General features: G+C 50.1%; 2 protein-coding genes across 3 annotated transcripts; both read left to right on the top strand.

Moving 5' to 3' along the window:
- Nucleotides 1-184: 184 nt before the first annotated feature.
- On the top strand, nt 185-18,999 carry SUGP1 (SURP and G-patch domain containing 1). The gene is made up of 14 exons (XM_084498426.1): nt 185-306; nt 511-682; nt 1,299-1,402; nt 1,831-2,058; nt 3,714-3,837; nt 4,430-4,533; nt 6,204-6,327; nt 8,119-8,651; nt 13,471-13,577; nt 14,222-14,399; nt 14,659-14,765; nt 15,605-15,750; nt 17,190-17,319; nt 17,839-18,999. Exons 1-14 carry the CDS (start codon nt 282-284, stop codon nt 17,863-17,865), a joined length of 2,109 nt encoding a protein of 702 aa, XP_084354552.1. The 5' UTR covers nt 185-281; the 3' UTR covers nt 17,866-18,999.
- Nucleotides 19,000-21,138: 2,139 nt separating this feature from the next.
- Nucleotides 21,139-26,186, top strand: TM6SF2 (transmembrane 6 superfamily member 2). Of its 2 annotated transcripts, none has more exons than XM_084498950.1 (10): nt 21,139-21,264; nt 23,798-23,898; nt 23,997-24,094; nt 24,271-24,374; nt 24,510-24,592; nt 24,714-24,838; nt 24,923-25,024; nt 25,133-25,225; nt 25,328-25,447; nt 25,699-26,186. In XM_084498950.1, exons 1-10 carry the CDS (start codon nt 21,173-21,175, stop codon nt 25,897-25,899), a joined length of 1,119 nt encoding a protein of 372 aa, XP_084355076.1. In that variant the 5' UTR covers nt 21,139-21,172; the 3' UTR covers nt 25,900-26,186. The 2 variants fall into 2 exon arrangements, with proteins under 2 accessions (XP_084355076.1, XP_084355077.1); XM_084498951.1 differs by having other exon boundaries at nt 21,148-21,264; nt 23,801-23,898.
- The last annotated feature ends 553 nt before the right edge of the window (nt 26,187-26,739 follow it).

The raw sequence follows: 26,739 nt of genomic DNA, 5'->3' as shown, positions 1-26,739 counted from the left end.
GGAAGGAGGGGAGGGAGAAGGGGGAGGGAGGCCGGCGCGGGGCATCATGGGGGTTGTAGTTTGGGGGTGTGTTGTCATAGGGGGGTGCTGAAGGGGTAGGGGAGGGAGGGTGGAGGGGTTTTTCTGTCACGACGGAGCGGTTCGGCTCTCCCCGCCGCCATCGCGTTGAGGCGGGAGGGAGGAGGGAGCCTCGGCCGGACTACAACTCCCAGCAGGCTTAGCGGCGGCGGCGGAGGCGCTCGGCTGCCGGCCGCGGTGCATGGTGGGCCGGCAGCTCCAAAATGGACAACCCCCGCGAGGCGCCGGGTAGGGCCCGCGCCGCTCCTGAGGGCTCCCCCCGGCCTTAGGGGGCCGCTCCCCGCTCTACCCCTGAGGGAGCCGAGCCCCGGAGCGCCTCAGGCTTGGGGTTTGCCCTCAAGGCCCCGCTCGACCCCCTCGGGAGTTAATTATGCCGCCCCCAGCGCTAATTGCCCCATTTTCTTCTCTTTTTTCACTCTCCCCCCTGCCCAGGGAAGGCCAGCCGCTGGTTCGGCGTCTCGCAGTCCAAATCGGCCAAGACGACGGCGAACATCCTGCAGCAGGAGGAGCTGATAGCGCAGAAGAAGAGGGAGATCGAGGCCCGCCTGGAGCAGCAGGAGAGGCAGAACTCCCTGCGCATCCGGCAGCTGCCCCTCTTCGGGGAGTGCGTGAGGGGAGCGGGGCTGGCCGGGGGTGGCACAAAACGGCACAAAATGTGTGTCGGATAAAAGGGGGGGGGGGGGGCGGTTCTGCAAAGATCTTGTGCTGGGAGCCAAGCACTGAGGAGGCTGAAGCTGGTAATCGAAGGGTTAAACATGGGGTTGCTGATAATTGAAGGGTTAAACACCAGGCTCTTTCAGCCTAACCAAACCCCTCAGGTTTTTCAGGTGCTGATACTAACAGACCAGCCCTTACAACAAGCATTTTTAACCTAGTGCTATTATGTTTTCCCTCTGCTTCTCAATTGCTACTTTTTTTGCAATTGTAACTCCCCAAGAGTTAGCACAATCCAGGGTTAAATGCCTCCTTGAAGTTCCTGGGAGCCCAACAGCAGAACCCTGCAAGCAGAAATCTTGTTCCAGCGTGGTAGCAAGAGAGCCAGGTGGGAAGCAGGGGCTGTGAGCAGCAAGCTGAGCACCTCGTGTGCTTTTAAAAAGCTAGGTGTGCTTTCAAAATAAGCAAAATTGGTGATTGCTGGCACTTATCTTGTTTTCTGTCTGAAATAAATGTGTATGAGGGGGCTGGGGTGTACCATCACCTGCTTTTCTTTTCCTATTTAGAGATGACGGTGCTGACGGCGAAGCCTCTGTTTCCAACAAGTTTGTTAACGATGGCAGTTTCCTCCAGCAGTTTCTCAAGCTGCAGAAGGAAAAGTCAAGTGCTGGTAGGTCGACTTCTGAGCAACAGGCCTTCCTTCTCGTGATGATCCCAGCTTTGTGTGAGCTGCTTCCATGTATGTTTGCTTTAAAAACCCTGCTGTGAGCTGTTATCAGTATGAGTAAGTTCTAAAGCAACAATGACCCCTTTAAATTTGGATTTAAGCCTTTCTTCAGGATGTGGTAGGGACATTTGTATTTCTCTCGATGTATAGGTGCTGTAAAGATGAGCATCTTTCTTCTAGCTTGAATCTTTGTAGAAATCATTGTAGCTTTCACTTAGTTATGCGGCTTTTCCCAGTTAATGTCTTTAAGTTACTCTGAAAATAACAGCCTGTTGCAGCTGTATCACTGCTTGAGTTGTTGTTTGTAACCTGCTGCGATGAAAACAGTCAGAATGCCCAGGAATTATTTTCCCCCCTCATTCTTTTCTAAGAACCTCCCCCAAGTTCTACTAATAACTCGTCAAACGCTTCCGCACCAAATGTTGGGAAGAAACCTATGCTGTTTGGGAAGCGCCCCGGGCAGGTCCTGAGCAGCATGCTGCAGCAAGCGAAGAACTACTCCCATTCCAAACAGACCCCAGTCGTTAACCGCCTCAGTGTGTTTCAGTCGCCAGATGAAGATGAGGAGGAAGATTACGAGCAGTGGTTGGAAATTAAAGGTAAATAACAGCCTCTGTTACATTGTTCATTTCGGGGTGCGGGCTCACTTATCTCAGTGATGTGAGTTGAGTGTTAGAGGGTTGGGTTTTTCCTTTTTTTTTATCCAACCCGAGCTCAGTGTGGGAGTTGGGCCACTCATCCTAGTTAGATCGGGTCTGGTTTGTGCCTAGGGAGATCATTTTCTCTGAGTTATCAAGTCAAACAGTGTGTAACCTTCCTTGAAAATCAGGTGAGAGAATATATTCTGCTCTTAATGGAGCTTGATAATTCGCTGATTGTAAGAATTCTGCTTTTATACAGTTCAATTCATCAATGGCTAGTGCTGAGTTACCTTGAAAAAGATATAAGTGAAACGTTTGTGTTTAATATGAAATTTTAGTTTTTTAAATGATTTGAGATGAAAAGTCCTGAGTTTAGGAGTGGTTATGTAAGGGGAAAAATGCATGTATAAATGAATAAAACTGCCTATACTAAATACTAATACATATACTAAATGAAAGGCACAATAGTTCAATTGATTAAAATCAAAGTTCCTGCCTCTTTTCCAAAGCGTCACTGGAAAATCTCACCTCAAAAGTCTCGAATCTTAAGCAGGATATAAAATCAATGCTGAACATTGCAGCACTTAAATAACTGAGTGCCTGTGAATAACCTAGGCTAGGAAGCCAGAGGGAAGATTTGGTTAATAATCTGGATTTCACGCAGACTTATTTAGCAACTCCAATCTAATTTTATACTTGATTAATAAGTCACACTGAGCTTTGTGTCACAATTCCTTTCATTACATGTTTACGTGTCATGTCTAGCTATTGCTGGTGGGATTTATAAGAGTGTAATCTTAGCGAGTCTGAGCCCAAGCATAAAACACACTGCAGGAACACGACAAACAGCTGCTGGCTACAGAGGGTGAAGGCAGAACACGGACCCTGGCTTCCAAGTAATCTAGAGCAGCGCAGAAACCTCTGCTCCTGCGTGCTCTGTGTTCAGTGGCCTACCCAAAATATTGTTGTCTAGACGAGTGTCTGTGTTTGGTTTCCATCAAATGTGTCCCACGTCGGCTCTGCAATAACTGTCAGTGCTAGTGGGTTCCTTTCTTGGCGCAGAAGCCAAAATACAGTTTCTTGGAGACTGAGCTCTCATCTCCGATGGGATTCCCTCCAAGTGAGGGTTGAGACATGGGCATGTGCCAGTAGGAAGAGCTACATGCTCCAGCTACACAAGCTGTCTCTGCTGTCTTGGTACAGAGCGATGTCTTGGGGAACTGGAATTTGCAATCTTTAGTAATGTGGTTGGGGTTTTGTGTCTAAAAAATCCCGTTCCTTCCCACCATGTGTATTGTGTGGAATAGAATTGTCAGAAGCGAATTACGCCACAATTGAAGCTGCACCTTAACCTCTGGTGAGCCAGTTTTTAGGCTTTTTCCTTGTAGGAAAGATTTAGTCAGAATATTAGCTTCCTAGCAGGGGAGGGAGAGGCTGTGACTGTAACCTAAAGATTGTGATTTGTACAGCTGTGTAAGACCGGATCCCCCATTTCATCCTTTTTCTTCCCGTTCCCGTTCTACTTTTGTCTGTCGCCGTGGTTCTTAGAAGTAATGTACCTGTTGCCTGTTTGGTGTGTGAGTTGAACCCCAGTACTGACAGCCTGCTTAAAGTTTTACCCCCAGAGGATGCGGAGACCCGCCAAGTGGTGGAAAAGCTGGCTAGGTTCGTGGCTGAAGGGGGACCAGAGTTAGAGAAGGTCGCTATGGAAGACTACAAGGATAACCCAGCTTTTTCGTAAGTGTGGTGCTAACCTGCCTGCCAAAGCAGAACGCTGTCACTTTGTAGGAGGAAGAACATCAGCCTTGTGCACGTAGCTCTCATTAGTCTTTCGGGTTTAATTATCGTTAGGTGGGTCTGAGCACTGTTCCAAGTAATTGCTTTTGGTTTATAGATGGGGAAACTGAGGCAGAAAGCCGTGCTGCAGACACAATCAGATAATTAGGATATAGCCAGGGAGATCTGGCTGCCTGCACAGCACCTAGTGTGGGGACACAGGTCTGCTTCTTGGGACTGATCCTGTCTCCTCTGCCATCGATACGCTGTGTGGCTGAGGACAGAGGGTTTCCTCTTACATGAAAAGGAGAGACTTACTTATTTTTCTTTGCAAAGTAACACAAAACATTTGGGTAGAAGTCCTTAGATTAGAGCTATGTATATTTATACGTGCTAAAGACTTTGTAACCCACAGTTTAAGCGTGTTCTGAGAAATTTGTTTTGTTCTCTCTAGTTCTGAGGTGTTTGCATCCCTAGGGTATCAGTGTTGTTTTTTTACAGTCATTGCTGATGCATGTTTTTTTTTGCTGTTTTTCCTTCATCTCCACCTTAGGTTTTTACATGATAAGAACAGCAGAGAATTCCTTTACTACAGAAAGAAAGTGGCAGAGATAAGAAAAGAGAATCAAAGTTCTCAGGCATCCTCTTCTCAGAAAGGTAATTAAGACTGTGATCTGGAGAATACTCTATGAATTACAGAAGTTGTGTTTGTTTTCTTTGCTCTCTATGTAATTGCGTGTAAGCTCTGCCCTGGAAACAGTGGGAATGGATTTTTGGCTGGCTGGCTGCCTGTAAATAAAATTTCAGAATTGAAGGAGATGGTGACCTATGGCAGCAAACTGTTGCCAAGATGTTTTTCTTTTCCCCAAGCCCGCAGCATTCTATACCACGTTCTGTGTGAAAGGCTCTTGAAAGAGATTTGCATTGCATTTCTCCAAAATCCTTAAAGCGAGCTAAAATGATTCACCATTATGTGCGATCTGGAAAGTCCTTCAGTCCTAAAAATGCAGCGAGGGAAAAGTGCTTATTCTTGTATGTTGTTTGACTTGTTATCAATGAAAAGGTTTCTTTGAACATAATCCTCATTTCTGCTGCCATTTCCCTATCTGAAGCTTTTATGTTTTGCTTGAGACATAAACCCTTAAACGAGAGACTGTGATTCCAGGTGGGAAAACAGCAGATGTGGGTGATCTGCCCACAGACAGTGAGCAGTGGAACCAGGTTAACTCTGTTAGGAGACAAAAATTGTTGTGGGTGAAGCGTGGTCTGCGGGCTGAGCACTTATTGCCTCCAGTCCAGCCTCTGTTTGAGGCTTGCCATGCGGCCCGGGCAAATCACTCAGCTTCTCTGTGTCAGCTTCCCTTCCTCTGGAAGGCAGCACTGATGCAATTTAGCTGTCATGCTGATGAGTTAACAGCTCAAACAAATCTTGGCTTAATAGACTGTAGGCTGAAGGAGCTTGTTACCGATATCAACTGGCTGATACCACAGTTTAGAAGCTAAGCAGTATTATCCATACTTTACAGGTGTGGAATATTGAAGCAAGGAAAAGTTATGACTTATCCGTGGCTTATAATCATGTCTTCTGCCTCCTGGTCCTGTGCCAGCACGCTGGAGTACTGGCACTGGTACTGTGCAGGTAGCAAATGTCATATAAGGCTGTCAAGGCTAAATAACATATTTGCCTGGCTCCTTATAAACATAAAATATGCTTGGAATATTAATGAGCTGAGCCTTCTCTGTGCCTTTGGACTAAGGCTGCAGTGGTCACCTCTTCCAGGTGAGGATTGGGACTTTTTCGTGGAGAAAAAGTCCCAAAGCTCTGTCCTACAGCCCTCCCCTAAAACGGCCAGCAGATGTGTAGTGACAGTCGGTACAAATGGGATTACTTTTGTTATTAGTTTGCCACTTTCTCTTCCCATTTGCTCCCGTGGACTTCAGTGGCAAAGCCTTTAACGAGAAATAATTGTGAGGTGTACTAGCATGAAAAAGTACGTGACACGAGGAAGAAACAGACTTCCTCTGCAGTAGAGAGAAAAGAGTGTCCATCTTGGGAGACAAAAGCTGGTTTGTCTGTTAATCTGCTCTCATCTAGCTCCTGGCACAGAGGACGGTGATGAGTGAATGAGCACTCCTCTGGTTACAGATGTATTGTACAACCGTAATGCACTCTCATGTTTTTGTGATATAAACTCTGTTTATGTTTAATATTTCTTAAAAATTAAACTCGACCTTTTGCCCTTATTCTGCTCTTGGGGTTCTTAGAACAGATAGGCTTTGACTGTTGCTTGTGTGAGTTGGGCCCAGTACTGACAGCCTGCTTAAAGTTTCACCCCCAGAGGACGAAGAGACAAAGAACTGTGCTGAGAAACTGGCCAGGTTCATAGCAGACGGGGGTCCCGAGGTGGAAGCTATTGCCTTGCAGAACAACCGCGAGAACCATGCTTTCAGGTAAGGGAAGAAGCCCGCTGCTGAGCGTGATGCTTGGATTTTTTTTTTTTTAATTATTATTTTCCAAAGGGGAAACGAGAGACAACCTTGAGAGTCTGAAGTTACAAGGACAACACAGTTTGTTACTTTTGCAGTCTGAAGTTTCCCAATTTAAAGCAAGGCGCAGCGAGAAAAGAATCATTTTGCTTTCTCCACAACTAATTTACGACTTGCACCCCTCCCCGCCTGCTTGCTGTTGCAACGAACTGGTAGAATTCTAACCTTTAAACCGTTCCCTAGAAGTGGGTTCTGTTGTGTTCCCTCATCCACCACTCCTACTGCTGTTGCCCAATTAATCTCCTGGGTTGCTCTTTACGCAGCATCCTCACCAAGGCGCAGGCAGTAGTCCTTCACCATCAGGTCCCCCTTTGGAATATTGTTTTTACCACATCAGATGTGAATCGTTCCCTTCAGGGCTTACTGGCAGCTGTTTAATGGCTCCCTTTGGTGTCATCCTTGTTTCATTTTTCTGCTCTTACAAACAATTTGGTGTGTTCTCATGGAGGGAAGTGGGGCTCAGGAAGCTTTATTTTGTTGCTGATATTTTGGCATTTTATTGGCTGCCTTCTGGCCCCCTCGGGTAGTCCCCTTGTGTTGTGATTTACATTCCACAGATGTGCTAATATCTGAGCTGCACCATTATTTACTTTAAAACACCACCACGATCCCACCTGAGCACAGTCAAGTTAAACACCACCTCCTCTGTTAAGATCTCATCAGATTTGCCATGCAGAGGGCCATGTCTTGCCCTCTGCTCGGTCCTGAATCAGTCCCTAATGCTGTTATTCAAATGGAGGGACGCAAGATCAAATTTAGTGCATTTCCAAATGTCAGAGTTCTGCTTGTGTTTGCCTGTAGCTGTTGTGCAGCGATAAATAAGAGAGGCTGGTTGTCTCCTACATGTAGGAGCAGGCATTGTCCTGATGAAAGGTTTTATCACGTATTAAACTGGTCCGCTCCAAAAAGAGGAGGCTGCAGAGGTGTTAGGAACAGACAAAGTTTCTGGGTGAAGTAATTGAAGGGAGCCTGAAAAGATATATTTGTAATAAACATGGGTGCATTGAATTTTTTTCTACATCGCTGCTTGACTGAAGATTGTTCATGTTCTTCCCACAGTGACTAAGGAGTTTTATTTTACCCAAAAGGTCAGAGATGCCTATTTCTGGAAGGGGTAGCAACTACAACAGTGTGGTTTTTTTCCCTGTGTATGAGGGAACAGAAGGAGCAGTCATGGTATAATTAAGCAGGCTGTTAATGTCTACACCTCTAGCCTGAATAGAAGGCTGGGAGCAGTTTCTTTAGGCAGTGGTTTGGCATTCTTCTTGGCAAGACATGAATGTTTGTTTTCTTCTGTGAACTGAGATCCAAGATGTTGTGGTGCCCTTGCAGTTTTTCCAGACGTGTACTGGAAGGCCAGTGTGTTCTGGGGGAGGACCTCGCGTTTCCACAAGCGTACCGAGATCCTTTCCAGTACCATGTGTTTATTTGGCACCGTAAATAGCTGTGGTTTGCTCACGAATGGGAAGTACTCTTCTGGATCCCAAAGGCTTGCAGCCTACCTTGTAAAGCATGTGGGACCCTGCAGTACGTGCATGCACACACAGGATGGTGCTGGAGAGCAAGGGAGGGTGCGGGAAGGCTAGCTGTGCGAGAACACTGCAGGAAAGAAAAGCCCTGACCTTACTGTGCTACATCCAACCCCTGGATATGACCGTGACATCGAAATGTCCTTTTTTATTCTCCACCCTGTAGGTTTTTATATGAGCCAAACAGCAAAGGCTACAAGTATTACCGGCAGAAACTGGAGGAGTTCCGTAAGGCCAAAACCAGCGCTGCGAGTGCCCCCGTGCCTGCGGAGTCCAGCCTGAAAAGGAAGAGCAGTCCTGAGGCATCGCCCTCACCCCTTTCCATATCATCCCTGCCTTTGCCCGTGCCCTCCCCTTTGCCTTTACCTCTGCCCTTACCCTTGCCCGTGCCCTCCCCTTTGCCCTCCCCTCTGCCCCTGCCGGTGCCCTTGCCAGTGCCGTCCCCGGTGCCCTTGCCGGTGCCCCCACCGCTGCCCGTGCCCTTGCCCATGCCTTCACCGTTGCCCTCACCTTCACCATCCTCCTCCTCACCTCTGTCCAACGAGACAGCTACAACCACTGCTGCACCACCAGCTACGGCTGCTGCTACGGGCACCACGAAAAAGAAGCGAAAGAGCAGGTGGGGGCCGGAGGAGGACAAGGTTGAGTTGCCCCTCCCGCAGCTGATCCAGCAGCTGGATTCTCCCTCCCCCCTTTCAGGTTAGTGGCTCTACATATTGGGTTGAATAACTGTTTCTTCCTGGGGGGTGCGTCCTGCCTTAGCCCATCTGGCTTTGTAAACAGAAAATCCAGCAAGTCTGTATCTCTTGTTGTAATCTCCTTGGTCGCCAGCCCCCTATCTTTCGGTTGGGTCCAGCAGCTAACTCCCTCCCTGTGTGGAAACCCAGATAAACCACTTTATCTCTCTGACACCAGGGATTGGATCTTATCGTTCTTCAGCTATCTGTAAAACCCTGCTGTGCTATAGCTCATTAGAGCCTCAGCCTCTACACTATTTAGGGCTATTTCACTTCAGGAAGAGTGTCTGTCAGAAAACAAATATCAAAGCTGAACTGTGCTTATTCCCCATGGTAGGATAAAACCCCTGGGCAGCACTTCCATCTCGCTCTAACTGATCAGAAGGCTAAATGGGAATAGCTGCTCCCCGAGTGCTGGCAGACACGAGTCTAACTCCCCGTTCCAATTTATACCCATTTCAGTTCATTTGATTACAGGCAGGGTTCACAGTCCTCTTCCAGTGGTGAGGCTGATGCCCCCGTTGCTTCACCTGCCAAGTGCACCCAGGGGGTGCAGCCGTGTTCGAGTGCTGGAAGATAATTCTTCCAGTCTAGGCGCTTGCAGAGAGCTCTCAGAGGTTGAACTCTTGTGGCCCATCTGTGCATGTGCGGGTAGGTAATTAGGCAGACGGTTAGAGATGCATACAAAACTTGAGTCATCCAAGGACAACAGGTGAGTGCAGACATTTAAGACGGCGTCTTTGAATCCTTTGCCCAATTAGCGTGGTATGGGGAAAGGATGTGAAAAGGAGAAAGAAAAGATGCGAGATAAGGCAGTCGGTGTTGGCAAACCGAGTGAATTAATAGTATGGCATTAGAGTCGCAGGAGAAGTAATAAGTACCTGTCTAAATAAGGACCTTTCTCAAAGAGCAATCGCAGAACAGACGAAGTGGGGCAAGTAATAGAAAACAAGGTGTAATTTCCAGAGCTGCAGGGTGAGACTACACACAATTTTCAGCACATGGTCAGTCTGTAGAATTCACTCCTCCAGCAAGTCTCTGCTTTGGGTGGATTATAGAGGGCACAGTTGTTCAACCTTTAATAGCTTTGATTGTTAGGCTTGGTAAGGTGTAGGGTTGGCTGCATATGCCATGGAGTCTGTAGATTCTGCAGAGAGGTCAGGAAGGAAGGGCTCAATCTCCTCATCAGCACTTCAAGTGTAGATGAAGAGAAGTTCCTACATGATTTGGTGTTCTGATCATAGCCCTATACGGAATTCTTACCTACGCATCTTGTATGTACAGGACAAGATACCAACTCGGATAGCTCGTTCATTTGACCTTGAATCGCTGCTTATAGTAATCCAGAAATCAGATATGAAAGTCTTATTTCGTACCTCTAGAGTAATTTCTTTTTTCTTGCAGACAGTAATGAAGCTTAGATGATGAAGCTGGTCAGGCGCTATCAAAACAAGCATCAGATTCCATCTTAATGCCTCCTGCTGCAGTGAGGGCCTGCAAGAGTATCCGTGTGCTCGTTCCAGCATGCTTCCTGCTGAAATCTCCCCTGGCTCTTTTAGCCTTCTCTTAATTAGACAGGGACATGCTTGCTGTGCTCATGCTCACTTTCTACAGGGCTTTGTGTCAAGTAGAAGAAGAGGATGGCAAACAATTTGCCAGGCATAACAAATCAACCATTAATGCACTGTTAATGCTCTGTAGGGGCAAGGAATTTTTTTTTTATTGGTTGAGACAGACTAATCCCTTTCTAGAATTAACATCTTCAACCTGACAGATGAAGAGAATTTCAAATTGCACCCCTAGTCCTCTGGAAGGTTAGTTCCACATCATGCTTTTGGTACCTAAATATCTACATCTTAGTCCTTTATCCTTAGCAATTGTTCTGGATTTAGTGGAGGGCTGTTCTGATTCCTCTCTTGTCTCCTCTTAGTAGTAGATCAGTATCGTGGAGAGGAGAAAATGTAGTCCTTTTGGACAGAAACAAGGCTCTTTTATTGATACCGAAACACTTAACTGCGTATGTACTGCAGGGACTATAACATCTGAAAAGCTGAACAGAGCACAGATATTGAGATTAGAGGATTCTGTGGACTAATGGGATACTATAGGCTGTCGTTACAATATTCTGAAACTTAATATTGGATTGTTTTGGGTCTGGTTAGTTTTAATTAAGATCTTCAGGCTGTAGGACAACAGCTCAGGCACTTCTTTATTGGGATTTCTTCTGCTGTTCTTAAAGGACCTTCACTTCAGTTGTAACAGGCTCCTCTTTGGGCATGTGGGAAAGGCATAAACCTTCAGGTAGTCTTCTGCCAATGCTGCAGATAGACTGCACCATTAACCCTGTAGGCAAAGCTGATGTCATTCAAGGGAAAATACTTCTCCCAAGCCTGCTGAACAGGAGGCTGAGAAGCAGCCTCATATCTTTTGCTTCATGTTGTTGCTTGGTGCAAGGATCTTATAAATTTTATTATCTATTTTTATGCAAATACATTGATTGATCTTATTTATAAACAGTTGTTTGTTTTTGTTTTTTTTTTTTTCTTCAAATGTAGACTTAGGGCACAGCCTTGCTTTTTTTCCATCAACTTTTCCTGTATTGTGATGCTCTGGGCCAAGACTACAAAAATATCCCCCAGAGCTCAATTTCTGCAGTGACTCTTTCAGCATCATCTCAGCACAAAGTCTGCAAGGTACCAGAGCAGTCAGACGAACCAGATGTAGTTTTAGCACAGGAAGCAGCAGTGGCATATGCTTTCTGGGGTGTAAAAGAAGATGCTACAGTCTCACCTCTCTCCTTTAGGGTGGTTATATATGCTGGCGAGCTACCAGCTGGTAGGGCCTCTAGAGCCATGCCTGGCTCTTAGCCTGAGTGTTTATGCAATTCAGAACGAAGCCAAAGAGCTGCTGACCTCTGTGAAGGGCAGAGTCTTCCTCGGTGCATTCAGAGAAAGCTTTCCCATGCCCTGAGACAGGAGGTGAATCCCTGACTAGGGCTGATGCTGAAGTGCCCCAGTCTCACGTAACGTTTGGGGCCGGATTCTTCTTTGTAGTGGGTTTTACATGGAATAGCATCGTGTGTTCATCAAAACAGTCTCTAAATGTCACTGCTCTCTGAGACAGAAATCAGGCTCTTTTTCAGTAAGTAGCTAGGTCTGTTTTTCTATTTGCTCTTATTTCTTGGGAGCTGAAAGTGCTTATCCTAGCACCGAGCCTGGTGTAACACCACTTATTGCTTCCCTGCTCTCAGAAAACCTCTTGCAGTGTTTTACATAACTCTTCCTGCAGAGTTGACTGCCGGTGCTGGTGCGAATGTGCAGAGGCTCTGGCTGTGCGAGGGAGGCTGGATGTGCTGTTTCATGTTCTCCTTGGGAGGCTGGAGTTAAGGAAGCCACTTCCCAATTGTGGCACGCTCGGCCAAAAGCATGCGGGAAAGGAGGGGGATGAGAGTGCTCAGATCAATTGCCCTGGGTGAGACTAAGAGGAAGGGAGAAGACGACCCCTGGGGCCTAATTAGCATGCTGTGTAGACATTTGGTGTCATGAACAATGATCCTATTATTATTGGGCTTCATAATTAATAGATAATGAATAATTAATGAAGCATCATTTAACTGTAGTCTGGACTTACATTCAAATTGAGGTTTTTGCAGTCATTAGGAGGAAATTCTTTTCCTGGTGTTGAAAAATGCAACGCGCTTTCAAGTGTGGTTGTGTCTCTTCTTTTAATCCCTTAAATATTTAACCGTTGGAATCTTAATTCTGAGGTGCGTTAGAGGGGAGCTGCCAGCTCTGCTAGATGTATATGAACCACAATTGCAAGGCAATCTCCACTGTAAATCTCTTTTTTGCAGCCCCAGCAATGTTTATATTACTCTTTTTCATGGCACAGCAACTACAAATAGGCTTCCCTTCTTTTTTTTCCCCTCCCCTCTCTTTCCTTTGGCTTGTGCTTTGAACTCAGTGTCGTGTGGTCATTTTAAATCAGTGGGTTTCCTGCCCAGGTAATCTTAATATCTTATTTCAGGGTTTACCTGATACAACAGCAAAAGTCACTCCGAAGGAGGAGCTTCCAAATGGGATGCTGCAGGAAAAGGAGGACACATCAGTGGGATTGTCGAGCAGAGACTTAAAATGTCCCCTCTTTGAAACCAGTGGCGACATCCCTAGCAATGCTCTTCTTGAGCCTGTAGATTAGGAACTAAAATCTCCTTGGGGATTGGTAACTTCCAAAGCAGCATAATGCTCATGTCTTTATTCTAATGTGGTCATTTGCTTTTCATTTTGAATGAAGTTGCTGTTTACATAGTAATCAGCAGACACTTACGTGCGCAGATTGAACAATATGGTGACAGGCTCAGATCTCCTCGTGCCTCAATTCTGGATAATTAAGAATCGCTCTTTGCAGTGGCTTGGGTTCCTGAGGAAGCCTTAGGAGGAGAATTAAGATGAAAGGAGCAATAATTTTTAAAGCGTGTCATAGCAGATTGCCGTGCAGTGTGACCTCTGAGGATGTGAGATGTGGGTTGCCAGCCTGCTGGTGTGAGCCCTGGGCTGTGGGAAGGGATTGCTCTGAGCTGGCTGGCGAGAGCAGTGCAAGCCAGAGGCTTTCCTACCTCTTTTAAGTCCCTCCAGGTGATTGTTCTACCTCTAAGTGTCTGAATGCAGGAACCATGAAATGGTCTAGAACTTCAGGAGGGGGGGTCTCGAGGAATGGTTTCGGTGGCCTCAGCTGCTGTCTCAGATTTTTGAAAGTCTTTTTTTTACATGTGCTTATTTCAGTTCAGGACCTCAAGGGTCTTGGTTATGAAAAAGGGAAACCAGTTGGCTTGGTGGGTGTGACAGAGCTCTCCGAAGCCCAGAAGAAACAGCTGAAGGAGCAGCAGGAGGTAATGCCCTGAAGATACTTCCGAAATCGTTCGTGTACCTGCACATTGTGCTGCAGCGTGGTGGAGTTAGATGGGAAAATGGAGGAGAAGATAGCAAGGGAAGTTTTCCGTGGCCCACAAATAAATCTTTAGGATTTGTTCTGAATGTCTAAGGATCATGTGATGCTGCAGTCAGCAGAAATATCTTAAAGGACTTTGGGGAATACGAATTAAGCCAGCCAATTGCTGTGCTACCAACCTAAAACCCAAAATCTATAAGGTCTGGTGTGTCACGTCTGCAGCTGGTTATGTATTGCTTTAGCAGTGGGGAGAAGGTGAAGGGAATACATGCAGGCTGGGGCGGAGTGGGAGCAGAATTGGCTTTTGCTGGAACATGAGGGGGGTGTTTAAGCTGGGGGGGTGATACGGTGGCAGCTTTAATATCAAGGTGGCTCTCGGAGGAACCAGCACGTAATGCTCCTGTTTGATCTGAGAAGCAAGCAGATCAGATCAAGCAGCAGCGCTGCCCGTTGGGATCTGTAGTTGTCATAACCTGTGTTCTGAATGGCAGCTGAGGCTGCTGTGGGCTCTACCACCAAATTGCGTGCCTCTGCGGCAGGCTTTGCTGCCTGTAAACCGCTTTGTCTCTGTTTCTCTTCCCCTAGATGCAGCAGATGTACGACATGATCATGAAGCACAAGCAAGCCATGCAGGAAATGCAGATGATGTGGGAGAAGGCGATTCAGCAGCACCAGCACGGCTACGACAGCGACGAGGAGGTAGACAGCGAGCTGGGAACGTGGGAGCATCAGCTTCGACGCATGGAGATGGACAAGACACGAGGTGTGTGGGGAGCTGCCGGGCAAACACCTCGCTTGCTCTGCAGTTGTACAGAGGCCTCCAGGGGGAGATGTCTGAGATCATGTTGTTAGCCTGGGAGTTACAGGGGGCACTTTTCACTGCTCCATGCCGTGGCTTCCCTCCCTGTTGAGTGGAGATAATAACAGTCTGTTCCTGTGAGGCTTTCTGCTTCACAAACTCTCTGAAATTTCGAGTCAAAGAACGCCGCGTTACTGCTGTTTTCTCTTTGTTTCTCGGGCAGAGTGGGCTGAGCAGCTGACCCAGATGGGCAGAGGGAAGCATTTCATCGGGGACTTTCTTCCACCGGATGAGCTGGAGAAATTCATGGAGACGTTCAAGGCATTGAAGGTGAAATAGCAGAGATTTCACAGGGCAATGCCGGTGCTTCCTATTTGCCCTGCAGCAGTGAGAGAAAGACCTCAAGCACGTTTAGCCCTTTGTCAGAGCAGTTAGCTGCCTTGCAGCTTTGAAATGCTTCACTGGGAGTCCTGGTACTTCTGTAGGAAACAAGGGGTTAGCTGTTTGCTCTTTGCAGAGAAACAGCTGTGGTAGAGAACAGACTATTGGGACAGCATTTGAGGGTTAGCTGAAATCAGAGACAAACCTCTCCGACTGCCCCCCATTTCTCTGCCGTTCCTGTTTGAGATGAGTAGTGGCTGACACCAAGCAAGGAAAATTTGAGTTTTTATCCGGCCAATTGTACTAAAGCAGAAGCATAAAGCACACAAAAAGCTTATGTAAAGTACTTCATACCTGCCAATTCTTCCTAAACTGTAGAACTTCCTGATGCTGGCATCCGTGATAAGGTTTTCTTGAAACCGGCATGGGTTCTGACGTTCCCTGGAGATCCTGGTTTTATATAAGAACCGTATCTGAAACTTGATCCAGTGAGCAACTTCAAATTCAAGGAGCTGAATGTGTCTCAGCTTAATCTCACAGTAGCATTCCCTGCTTCTTGCAGATTATGTTGTAGGGCATGCATGGCTGTGCAGTGCTTTATTATTTACCTGTTTTCTTCTCTGTGGTGGTACAGAAATGGAGTCCCAAGAAATCATGCTAGTTATTAACTGTCAGAACCACCCTAGCATCCAGTAGCTGAAGCTGATTTTTCCCCTCTTTTGACCCACAAAGATAGGCATATACGTGCATATACAAAATAGCCAACTCTGCGTTTTGTCTCTCTGCAGGAAGGACGTGAACCAGATTATTCTGAATACAAAGAGTTCAAACTGACTGTGGAAAACATAGGTTATCAAATGCTAATGAAGATGGGCTGGAAGGAAGGCGAGGGACTTGGCTCAGATGGACAGGGGATTAAAAACCCAGTCAGCAAGTAAGAGTTCTTCTACTATTGATTTAGTCCTTTCCTCTTAGGCTGATAATTGATGCTCCTACCCTAGCCTACTGGAAGCAGCTGCAGTGAATGTGACTGCAATTCATCACTTGAACAGAATATGGAATCCTCACAGCAAAGGAGAAAAATTGTTTCTGATTTATTTGGGGTTCCCTCCCCACAAGGACTGGGTTTGTTACTGTGTCTCAGGCAGGAGGTCTGATCTGAGCCAGTGTTTTATTTCAAATCTCAATTTGCATAGTGTGTTTTTCTTAGTTGCCTTCTCTTCAGTTTCCCCATCTATAAAATGAAGATAACACCCGTCTGTACCTCACCTCTCAGAGGGCACGTCTTTAAAGTCAGAAATTTAAATATTAAAGAACGTGCCTTTTGCATCTGAGCACTCTTGATGCCTGCTAGCTAGTCCCTGGTGTACCCTGGGTGGAAGGCGTTTACCAATATATGCTGCGGGTAGACCTGCGTTTGAAAGCTGGCATAGTCCATAGCAGAGAGCTTTCTGTCTGATCATGCAGCTCTCTTGATGTCACTTTTTTGCACAGAAGTTTACTGATTTGATCACATTTTATATAAAAATCTTTGGGAGAGTTCCATCCAAAAATAGAATGTCTTCTTAGATGGATCGTCTGTTGGTAGCATGTGCTGAACTTCAAAACCAGCGTCAGGAAATTCTCTGAATTACATTTTAGCATTAGATCCTTTTATAAATAACAGTTGTTTGTTTACTGCACAACATAAAGTAACTCTACAAAGTGATTCTGTTCCTCTTTTGCAAGAAGATCTCTCTGGCAGCATGCTTATTCGTTCAGAGAGGACCTGTGATAAAAGGTTGCTGTGATCAAAACAGCAAGGCTTTAAAACAACAGAAGGAGGGCAGCTCCTGCCCGTGGTTGAACAAGGGTGGTGATTTGCTTGAGCTCTACCATCTCTGATGTTCTCGGGACTGATAAGAAGGTTCGAAAGGAGATGGAAATGAGCTGTTTCCACTCTTGGACTGTTCTGGAGTGAAGGAATGGGAGGCAGGCACGTTATTTGACAGCTCTGCCTCCAATCACTGAGGTACAAAAGCACCTTCGGTTGCCAAAGGTTAGGCTGCCAGTCAGAGCATCATTCTGTAGGGAGGCATCCAACGCGCAGACAGTATTTCTGTTCCAGCTCTCAAAGTTTAAGCAAATACATGTTGACACTACTGCTTCCATCTAACACCAGCAAGCATCATTGATTTGGAAGGGCAACGCAGAAACGTGGCAAATACAATAATCTGCTCAGTATTACCTGTCGGTCTCGATGCGGTGCTCTGTGCGATGATGCCCAGTGCTCCCTGACGCTTGTTCTCAGAGCTTCAGGAGCAGGAGGAAGGCAGGAGTGGGATGTGATCACGTTTGCTTACCTCGGAAGCTTTCTTCCCTTTTTCCAAACAGGGGGACTACAGCTGTGGATGGGGCTGGTTTTGGCATCGATCGTCCCGCAGAGCTAACCAAGGAGGATGATGAGTACGAGGCATTCCGTAAACGGATGATGCTCGCCTACCGGTTCCGACCAAATCCATTGGTAAGGTGTCCCACACCGGACAGTGACAAATCCATTGAGGATTTGGGCACATCTTACAAGGATGGGAGTGTTTCTAGTGCTTAACCAAGCAAGCAAATGCTCTAAAAGTTTCTTTGATTCATTCTCATTCTGAATCAACTTGTCGTTAGCAAAGCATACATGGATGCATAGTTTTCCTTACATTTTTTTTTAATACAAAAGTTGTTGGTTTTAGTTTTCTCTGGTACTAAGTATAAATGCTGCACACAAAGGAAGCAGATGGGTCGTCCACGAATCCGTGGCGTATTTTGAATAATTGTTTTCCTGATTGCAGAAGGCTTTTAGGTTTGCATTTGCCTCTGTTACATTCAGCATGCCAGCACACCTAGAAAACTACGCTTGTAACTTTTGATGGGAAATCTGAGGTTTCACTGTCAGAAATGTCACGTTTCAGTGGCTTTTTCAGATAATTAAGCTCAAATGCTCATTGTTCTGTGAAGACAGCAATTTTGATTAATTTTCTCTCGTTATTCCCCACAGAACAATCCACGACGACCTTACTACTGAGAATGTTTTTGGGACAATGTATTTTCAAAACAATTGTAATTTTACTGTGAAATGTTATGAAACTACGTTATCATTCTCTTATTTGCTAATATTGTAAAACTTATTGAAGTCACAATACCATCTTTCACCCAGAAGAACGGCCTGCGAGCCCACTCACTGCGCACTCGAGTGTCATGACAACCGTGTTGTAACACGGCCTGGATGGGATTCAGGAAGGGTAAGGGAGCAGGTGAGAATGGAGATTTTTACACGGTGCCCTGCTGAGTGGAAGGGTAGCACCAAAGATACCAATAGGAATAGTTCAGGGACTCCATTTGTATATAGCTCGGTGCCATGTTACTTACAAGGAATGCATTTTTTTTTTTTTTGCCTCATGGCAGGTCCTCTGTTGTTCTGATGTGCAGCCTGTGCTGCTCTTTTTTGTTGATTTTCTTGTTTTTTATTGCAAATATGACAACCAACCCAACTCTTGGGGCTAATGCTCGGTCTTCATTCCCTGACAAACTGGGTTCTGATGGTGTCATGAAGCCTGAAGTACAGTCTGACCTCCAACTGACATTGCAAAACCAGTGCCTAGTTGTTTTACCTCTGTCCCGTGGAAGAAGAGGCGTGGATCAGTGCTTGGAGCATTGGCTGCAAGGGTTGAGGAGTGCAGGGGGATGTTCATTCAACTTCAGAGGCGACAGCCTCTTGGTTTCTTGAACACTAAGTTCACCCACAGCTTCTTAGCAAAACAAGAGACTTGCTAACACTGTGTGTGGATGTGGGTGACGAAGAACCAAGCCTTCGAATGCAGCTTATCAAAGGTCGTTTGCATTTTGTTGTCCTATGAAACTCCTCTACAAGTACAAATTTTCTTCATTCAATCTGTAAATAAAATAAAACTCACTTGTTCCTTAGTTTTAATCACTGAATTACGGGAAAGAGCACTCTTGCCTTGAGTTTTCAGAGGCTCAGGGCCTATTCTAGATTTCTTTCCTTCCAGACATCCTAGAAAAAAATTAAATTTGGGGCTGGGGGGCATTTGTTTTCCCTCAGTCCAGCTACTTGGCATGTGATTCTCTCTTTGTTAACTTTTCTTAACATCATAGAGTCAAGGGCTTGGCTTTCAATAAAAACATTTGAAACCATGAATTCGGTAGGGGTTCATTCTGGGAAAAGGGAAGTTTGTGAGCACCTTGCAAACGCTTGGAGCTGGGTTGGCTGCTGGGAAGCGTGCCCCACGTGCTTTCACTACGGCTTGTGCACAGGGAGATTGCACGTGGTATGGCTAATCAGCATAGGCACCAAGCATGGAAGATTGGGAAATAAAGATAGGAAAGCTGGCAGCGTTTTTAAATGGTTAAGGTCACTGTGACAGCTGTGCTTTCCTGTGAAGTTAGGAAAACAATCCCTGTGGGTCTTTCCTGGAGTGGTGCTGCTCAGCTCCTGGTTCCTGGCTCACCTTGCTGGGGTTTGGCTGGAGAGAGCTGGGGCTGCTGAGCTGATTTTCCTCGGTTTCCAGAGACTGGAGGACCACAGGGCAAATTTCTCACTCTGCTGGGTTTTCTGTATGGGTAGGGACGTGCAGTGAGGCTGTTAGAGAGTGGAGACTCTCTGGATTTCTTTTTTATTCCAAGCACACGTAGCACGGCATCCTTTTAGTACCAACAATGACCTGGTCACAGCATGGTCTTAAAGGCAGGGTGAGTGCTCGTGGACGGGCTTTCTGCTGTTCTTGATTGAGTCTTTAGAGCTAATCTGATACTACAGAGATTGCTGTGTTCTTGCCTGGCGTCACGTTGGCAAAAGTTGTTTTATTCTTTTTATTTCAACACAGCGGCCTTGGTTTTCCTGAGCCCCTTCTGTTTTGATAACGTGTGCAGACCGCGCTCATCAATACGTGCTTTTCTGTGCTCTGTTTTCCTTGTGTCATTGTAAATAATGCAATATTCCCCGTGCCCCTGAGAGCAGCAGGCAGGGGTCAATTCTGCAGAAACTCAGCAAGCCACTTAGCGCAGTCCTCCTCCTTGCCATCATTACCTACAAAGCAGGGATTTCATCTTCAGAAACCTAATCAGACACGCTTGTGGTGGCGTGCTCGGAAGGTCACCGAAGTTGGGCTCTTTTGGATCAAAGAACGAATTCCTGGTGCTCGTGGCTGAGCACGAGTGCCCGTGCTGACCATGTTTATGTGGCAGCACAGCACAGGAGACCCCGCTGCAATCGCCTGGCTGGGGAGAGGTAAAGGAGCTGGGGCTCGTTTGTCTTTGCAAGAGCAAGAAACCTGCTGGGACACTTCTGGAGCCTTCAGTGGCTTGGAAGATCTGAAGGTTATCACTTGAGCTGCCCCTCATTACCTGCTTTCACCCTTTTTATTATTTTACAGGCTGTCGTGCTGCTTTTTGGACAAGTGGGGCTGCTGGGTGGCTTCTCAGCCCCAAATCAAGCCTCATTACCGAGCCCCGGAGACTGACCCCTTGGTGTTAGGCTCGTGCCCTTCCTTCCCCGCGGGTCGTGCTGCTCCTCGTGGCCCTGCCTCGGCGCTGACGGGGCACGCGGGTGTGTTCGGAGTCCTCCGGCACCCGGCGGTGATGAGCAAGCCCAGGGCAAAGTGCAGGGCAGTTAATTCAGTCCCCGGACTCTGAAGCAAGAGGGCAAAAGAGTGACACAGTGGCACGGTGGTGGAGGCTTTGTGGGGAAGGTGAAAGGTTGAGCGGCCGCCTTCGGGGTCCGCTAAATGCTGTGGGATTTTGTAAACCTGTCTCTCCCCGGGCAGGTGCGGAGGTGAAGGTTTGTGCTGGAGGAGAGGTGGAGAGGAGGAGGTCAGGTTAATGCCGGGCTCCCAGCCGGACGCGGAGACCTCAAAGCTCCTGCTTTCTGCTCCGTTCAATTCCTTACTGAAGGCGTGGATGAAGTGCTGCCTTTCAAGCGCTTCTCTTTGCCTCTTACAGATCTCAAGAGGTGCGTCCTCTTGGCTCTTTTAAGTGCTTAAGGGTTCCGGAATGAATTGAAAAAGAAAAAAAAGAAAAAAAAAAGAAAAAAAAAAAAGAAAAAAGTCCAATCCCCAAACATTCAAAGCCTCTTCTGGAGCGCATTTATTCATCCCCCACCGCCGGCCGTGCCGTGCCTCGAGGCAGCCCTCGAGTGCTGCAACCCTGTGGTCCTGCGGTGAGGCCGGGGGGCTCCTGGGACCCCCTCACCCTTTTTCAGACCCCCCAGGGGGTTTCACCTTCCTGCTGGGGGCGGCTCTGGCTCTTTAAGGGCGCTGCCTCTTTGCCCAGCCTTGGGGCCGAAGTCCGGGCTCCCAGCGGCGGTGGCGGTGGGGATGCAGCTCCCCGCCGTGCCGGGCGCGCTCGCCCCTTCCCTGCTCGCCTTCCCCTTGGCTTTTGGTGTCAGCGGCTTGGTGGCACTGGCGGAGTGAGTGCGGGTCTGGGACCAGCCTGGGATAAAGCTTCTGGGGCAGGGTGCTGGGTCTGGCCGGGTGCTGGTGGCAGCGATCCCAACTGGGGGGCAACTGGGGCGAGGTCCGGTCCTGAACTGGTGCGGGACGCTGGCTCCAGGCTGAGGGGTGTGAGGGGGGCTCGGGTTGTCCCAGGATAAGGCTGTGGGGTCAGGGAGCTGTCGGTGGGAGCAGACCCAGCTGGGACAGCCCCTTGGGTCCCATCCGGACCTGGAGAGGGGGGAGCAGCGTTTGGGGCATGGAGCTGGGGTCCTGCTGGAGCCCAAGGCACAGCGCAGGGTGCGGGGTGCTCCTGCCCCAGCCGAACCCATAGAAAGGCCACTGCAGGCTGGGACTGTGCCGACGTGGTTCACGGCTGCGTTTATGACATAAATCCTGTTATCAGCGAGCAGACATACAGCAGGGCTGCTCAGCCTCATTGCACAACGCGCAGCGTGGCCGGGGTCACCGCTTCCCAAACCCCCGGGGACTGGGAAACCCGACAGAGCCGTGTTCTGGCTGGTCAGCGCTCCCCTGGCTCTCCATCACCCTCTCCTTGGGCATTTTTAGCAGCCCTGGGGGGTTTTGGTACCGAGTGGCTGTGCCACCAGCTGCTGTCAGCTCTCTGCATGGCTCCCCAGAGCCCTGCCACCACCCACCTCGCTCGTTTTCTTTCCCTTTGTAAAGCCACCCCCGGCTGCTTGCTCCTTTCTTATTCCCAGTCCCACGCTCAGGAGCTCTGGGCTCTCCCCTTATCCTTTTTCTCAATTTTCTGTACTTTCCATCCTCCCATTCCTACCAGGACCCCATCCTCCTCCTCTCCCCTTTTGTTACGCGTTTCTTTGCACAGCTGATTTCTCCTTCGGCTTTCCCGCTGAGCACCAAGGACTTTCAGCCAAACTTCTCCTTGCAGAACCGAGGATTTCCCAACCTAAAGCTTCACTTTAAAACCTCCCGATTTTCCTTTGCAGTTTTTGGTCTTTCCCTTCCACCCCCTGGGCTCGGCTCATCCCTTGCACCCGCGCAGCACCGGGGCTCTGCAGCCCTGCCACTGGGGCACCTGGATCCGTCCCTCTGAGCCCCCCGAGCTCTCCTGCTTAACGTGACACCAGATGAAACCCATCAGTAACCGTTAGGAGCACCAGCACCTCCAGCGTGCTGCCCAAATTGGAGCCCGTAACAATATTATTCTCCTGCCCTCGCATTGTGTGGATGGGGCAGGGATATGACTCTATGTTTCTTGATCAGGCTGCGGTGCTGAGCGATGCTGTCCTCAAAGCGCCCTCCTCGCCCTCGCAGGGGGACATGGGCACCCCAAGCACAGCCCCCAAAATGCTGCGGGATGTGGGATGTGGCCCTGGTGTGCCCCAAAACCCATTGCACGCAGGGTGACATCTAACAGAGCCCTGTGCCGTGCTGCTCCGCCACAGCGCGCGTTTGAATTTGGAATTAATCATTCCGTGGGAGCAGTTATGGAGTAATTAATTATACGCTGGTAATAACGCACTTAGGCGGCGACGGTTCAATTATTTGATGGAGTGTTTGTTTTTGTTGAGTGGCTGTTGGGTTTGGGCGCCCAGTGCGTGCAGGGGGGGTGAGGAGCAACCCAGCCCCACTCGGAGCTGCTTGTGATGCCCATCCCATCCCATCCCATCCCATCCCATCCCATCCCATCCCATCCCATCCCATCCCATCCCATCCCATCCCATCCCACCCCATCCCATCCCAATGTCCCATCCCATCCCCTAGAAGAACATTTCTGCCCGCAGAAGGCGAACACGAGCCTGGGATTGCTGGGGCTGGTAATTGGAGTTTCTCCAGGGCAAGCTGTTGACGCCAGCGCCTCTGCAGACAGTTAGCCAGGGCTTTACGTTTTCCTTCCCTTTGGTAACAGCATTAAAGGCTTGAGTGAAAAATGCCACGATGTTTTCAGCTTTATAGCATGAGAAGGCGAAGAATTGGCTGGACCAGACCTGTAGCTATTCCAGCTAATGCAATTGCTTCTTGGAAGAGAAGCAGCAAGCTCAGGACAGATTTCCCTACAACTTGTTTGCACTCTTAGGACAAATTTGCAGTATTTGTCTTCTCACTGCTGGTTTGCTTTATAATCAGTTTACACGGCCTCTTACAGCAGTCCATCAGCGAGCAGCCGCCTGTGTTCAAGTGGGCTGGCAGCTCTGCTCCTCAGAAGGGAGATGGAAAGCTCAGCGATTCCAACTCAAAACGCATTTTTGGGTGAAAACCCAGCTTGTGGCCACAATGGGGTGCGTGTCTGTAGGGTTCCTGCCCATCCTGCCACAGCAGCCTCATCCAGGCAAACCCTTCCCATGGAACTGGACCTGGAATTCCCCTGGGTTTCACCTGCCCCAGTGTTATTTCAGGCCCTGGAGATCTGTCAGGACCAGGGGGTGCTAAGGGGGTTCACCCGGACCAGGAGAAATAGGGCACAGGCTCGTGCACGGGGTGCCACCCCCCCTGCGGGGTGCCTGAACCCCCCGACCTGTCCCACAGCAGCCCCCTGGTGCTGACGGTTGTGCTGGTGCTCGCCGGCCTGGTCTCCATCATCTACTTCTTACGAGCAGGGAGCTACTTCCAGGACCCCCTGTTCTGCGGTGAGTCCCTCGGGTGGGTGGGTGCCCGGCACCCGTGGCCCAGGCGGTGGGGAGGGGGGGGCTGCGCGCTGAGCCGGCCCCCCGCCGCCCTCCCGCAGTGTTCGTGGCGTTCTCCTTCACCTCTGCCGTCGACCTGATCATCTCCCTGGAGGAGGATGGCTTCGTTTCTGGCTTCGCAGAGGTCTACGTGAGGGAGGTACCGCCTCGTCCTGCCTGGGGGGCTCGTGGCGAGCGGCTCCGTGCGCACGGGCGCAGCTCCTGCTCCCCAAATCCTTGGAGCTGGAGTGCGCCCAGAGCAGCCAGGTCCCCTGGGAAATGCGGGAAAAATGCGGGAAACCCCCAAAATCTTGTGATGTCTCTCCCCCCGGGCAGGGCGAGCCGTACCTGCGCACGGCGCACGGCATCATGATCTGTTACTGGGACGGCGTCGTCCACTACGGGCTCTACCTCGCCATGATCACGGCCATGAGCCAGCGGTGAGCTGGGAGGAGAGGGGGTCCCGCTGCCACGCGGCATCTTCCCGGGGCTCGGAGGGGCCGGAGGGGTGCCAAATTTTGGGGGAGGGCGGCTCTGAGCCTCGCGGAGGGGTCTGATCCCCGCTGTCTCCGCAGGAAGAGCTACAGGAGCCTGGGGCTCTTCTGGCTGGGCTCTCTGATGATGAGCATCGTGGTCTTCCTGCTCGGGAACCTGATAGGTACGGGGGCACGGAGGGGGCCTGCTGCCAGCGCTCAGCTCCACCAGCACCCCCAGCTCCTGGGGCAGCGGGTGCTGGCACGGGGCTGGGCACCGTCGCCACCCCGTGCTCTCCTCCCCAGGCAAGTACAGCTCCGACATCAGCCCTGCCTTCCTGCTCAACGTGCCCTACGTCCTCATCCCCATCTGGGCTGGGGTGAAGCTCTTCCAGCAGCCCCGGGCCCTGCTGTGTCTCACGGCGGAGCAGGTGAGCCAAAAAGGGGCAGGGAACGGGGGGCAGCGACTTCAGGGAGCGGAGCCCAACCCGTGGTGTTTTATTACCCCCCCCCAGGTTGCAGAGGAGCAGCGCAAGTGGCTCCACCAGCGGCCCCAGGACGTGCTGCTGGTCCTGCTCTTGGTCCTGGTGGCCGCCTTCACCTTCTTCAGGGGCATGGTGAGCGCTGGGCGCCTGCAGGGGGGGGGTCCCATGGGTGCCGTGGGGAGGACAGGGTGGGCGCATCCACCCGACGGTCCCCTGCATCCCCCCGCTTTGCCCCCGCAGGTGATTTTGGACTGTCCTGCTGATTCCTGCTTCGAGTACATCTACCAGCACGAGCCCTACCTGCGCGACCCCGTTGCCTACCCCAAAGTGCAGGTGAGGGTGGCCGGGGTGGGGTGGGGGGATAGGGGTGGATCCCGTGGGGACCCCCCGTGCTGTGGGGGGACTCGGTGACCCTCCGTGTCCCCGCTCCACCAGATGCTGCTCTACTTGTTCTACGTCCTCCCCTTCTTCTGCCTCTGCATCTACGGGCTGCTGCGGCCGGGCTGCTCCTGGATGCCCGACTGGAGCCTGGTGTTCGCCGGAGCCGTGGCGCAGGTGGGGGGCTTCAGTCCCAGCCAGGAGGGAGCGAAAAGGGGAGGGGGCTGGGGCCGTACCCACATCTGGAGCAGCTCCCAGAGCCGCTGCCGGAGCCCGATAATTACTTTTTCCTCGGTGGATCTGAACGGAGTGGGTAATCTCGACAGAAATAGGCTGGAGCGAGCCGGCGGATGCAGAGATAGGGGGCACAAAGGGGGGGCAGCTTTGGGGCCGGGCACCCCGTGCTACCCCCTGCCCTGTGTCCCCAGGCTCAGTTCTCCCACCTGGGCTCCTCGCTGCACTCCCGCACGCCCTTCCCCTACCAGACCCCCGAAGACGTCTGGTGGAGCTTCCTCGTCACCAACGTCCTCTACGCCTTGGGGCCGCAGCTCCTGGCCCTCCGCTGCCTGCACCGCCCCGCGTTCTTCCTGCCCAGCGCCCCCACCAGCATGGGCAAGAAGTACCAGTGAGGGGGGGGCTGCCCCCCCCCCCAAAAAAAAAAAAAAACACCTGCAGTGGGGCCGAGCTGGCAGAGGTATCCCCAGGGATGCTCCGGTCCCCGTTCCCCCGCACCCCAATGTCCCCATGGGGTGCTGGCGGGGGGACCTGGTGCACCCTGCGGGGACGTGGGTGCAGCTGGGGGGGGCTGGGGGGTGTCGCGAGGCCCCCGGCCCACCCGGATGCTCCCAGGAAGGACGGGACCACGCCAGGGAAAAAAATGTTTACAAAATAAAGGAGTTTGGGTCCGGCTTTGTAACCCCGCTGCCTGCACCCTGTGCCCTCGGCTTTGTCCCCCCCCCGTAAGCCCCCTGTGCCAGCTGCAGGGGCTGGGGGCCAGGGGGGGGGCTCCCAATGCCTGCGCTGCCCTTGCCTGCCCTTGGTGCTCGGGATGGGGCCGGGGATGCTCGGTGTGTGTGCAAGGGATGCACGGGTGTGTGCAGAGCCGTGGGGGGGTCTGTGCACACTTATGGGGTTTTTGTGCTCACTTTTGGGGTTTTTGTGCTCACTTATGGGGTTTTGTGCACACGTGGGGTCTAAGCACACGCGTGTGGGTCTGTGCACACACATGGGGTTTTGTGCATGCCAGGGGGGCCGTGCACACACAGAGGGGGGATGTGCACACTTAGGGGGGTTTGTACAGACTTATGGGGTTTTGTGCACACTTATGGGGTTTTGTACAGACTTACTTATGGGGTTTTGTACACACTTATGGGGTTTTGTGCACGGGTTGGGCTCCATACACACATGGGTGTCCGTGCACCCGTGTGCAGGTGCTGGCGGTGCCTCCGGGGTGCCCCCTCACACCCTCG

Source organism: Aythya ferina, assembly GCF_964211825.1.
Source record: "Aythya ferina genome assembly, chromosome: 26".
NCBI lineage: Eukaryota > Metazoa > Chordata > Aves > Anseriformes > Anatidae > Aythya > Aythya ferina.
The sequence above is the reverse complement of the archived record's forward strand: the minus strand, read 5'-3'. Positions and strand labels throughout refer to the sequence as shown.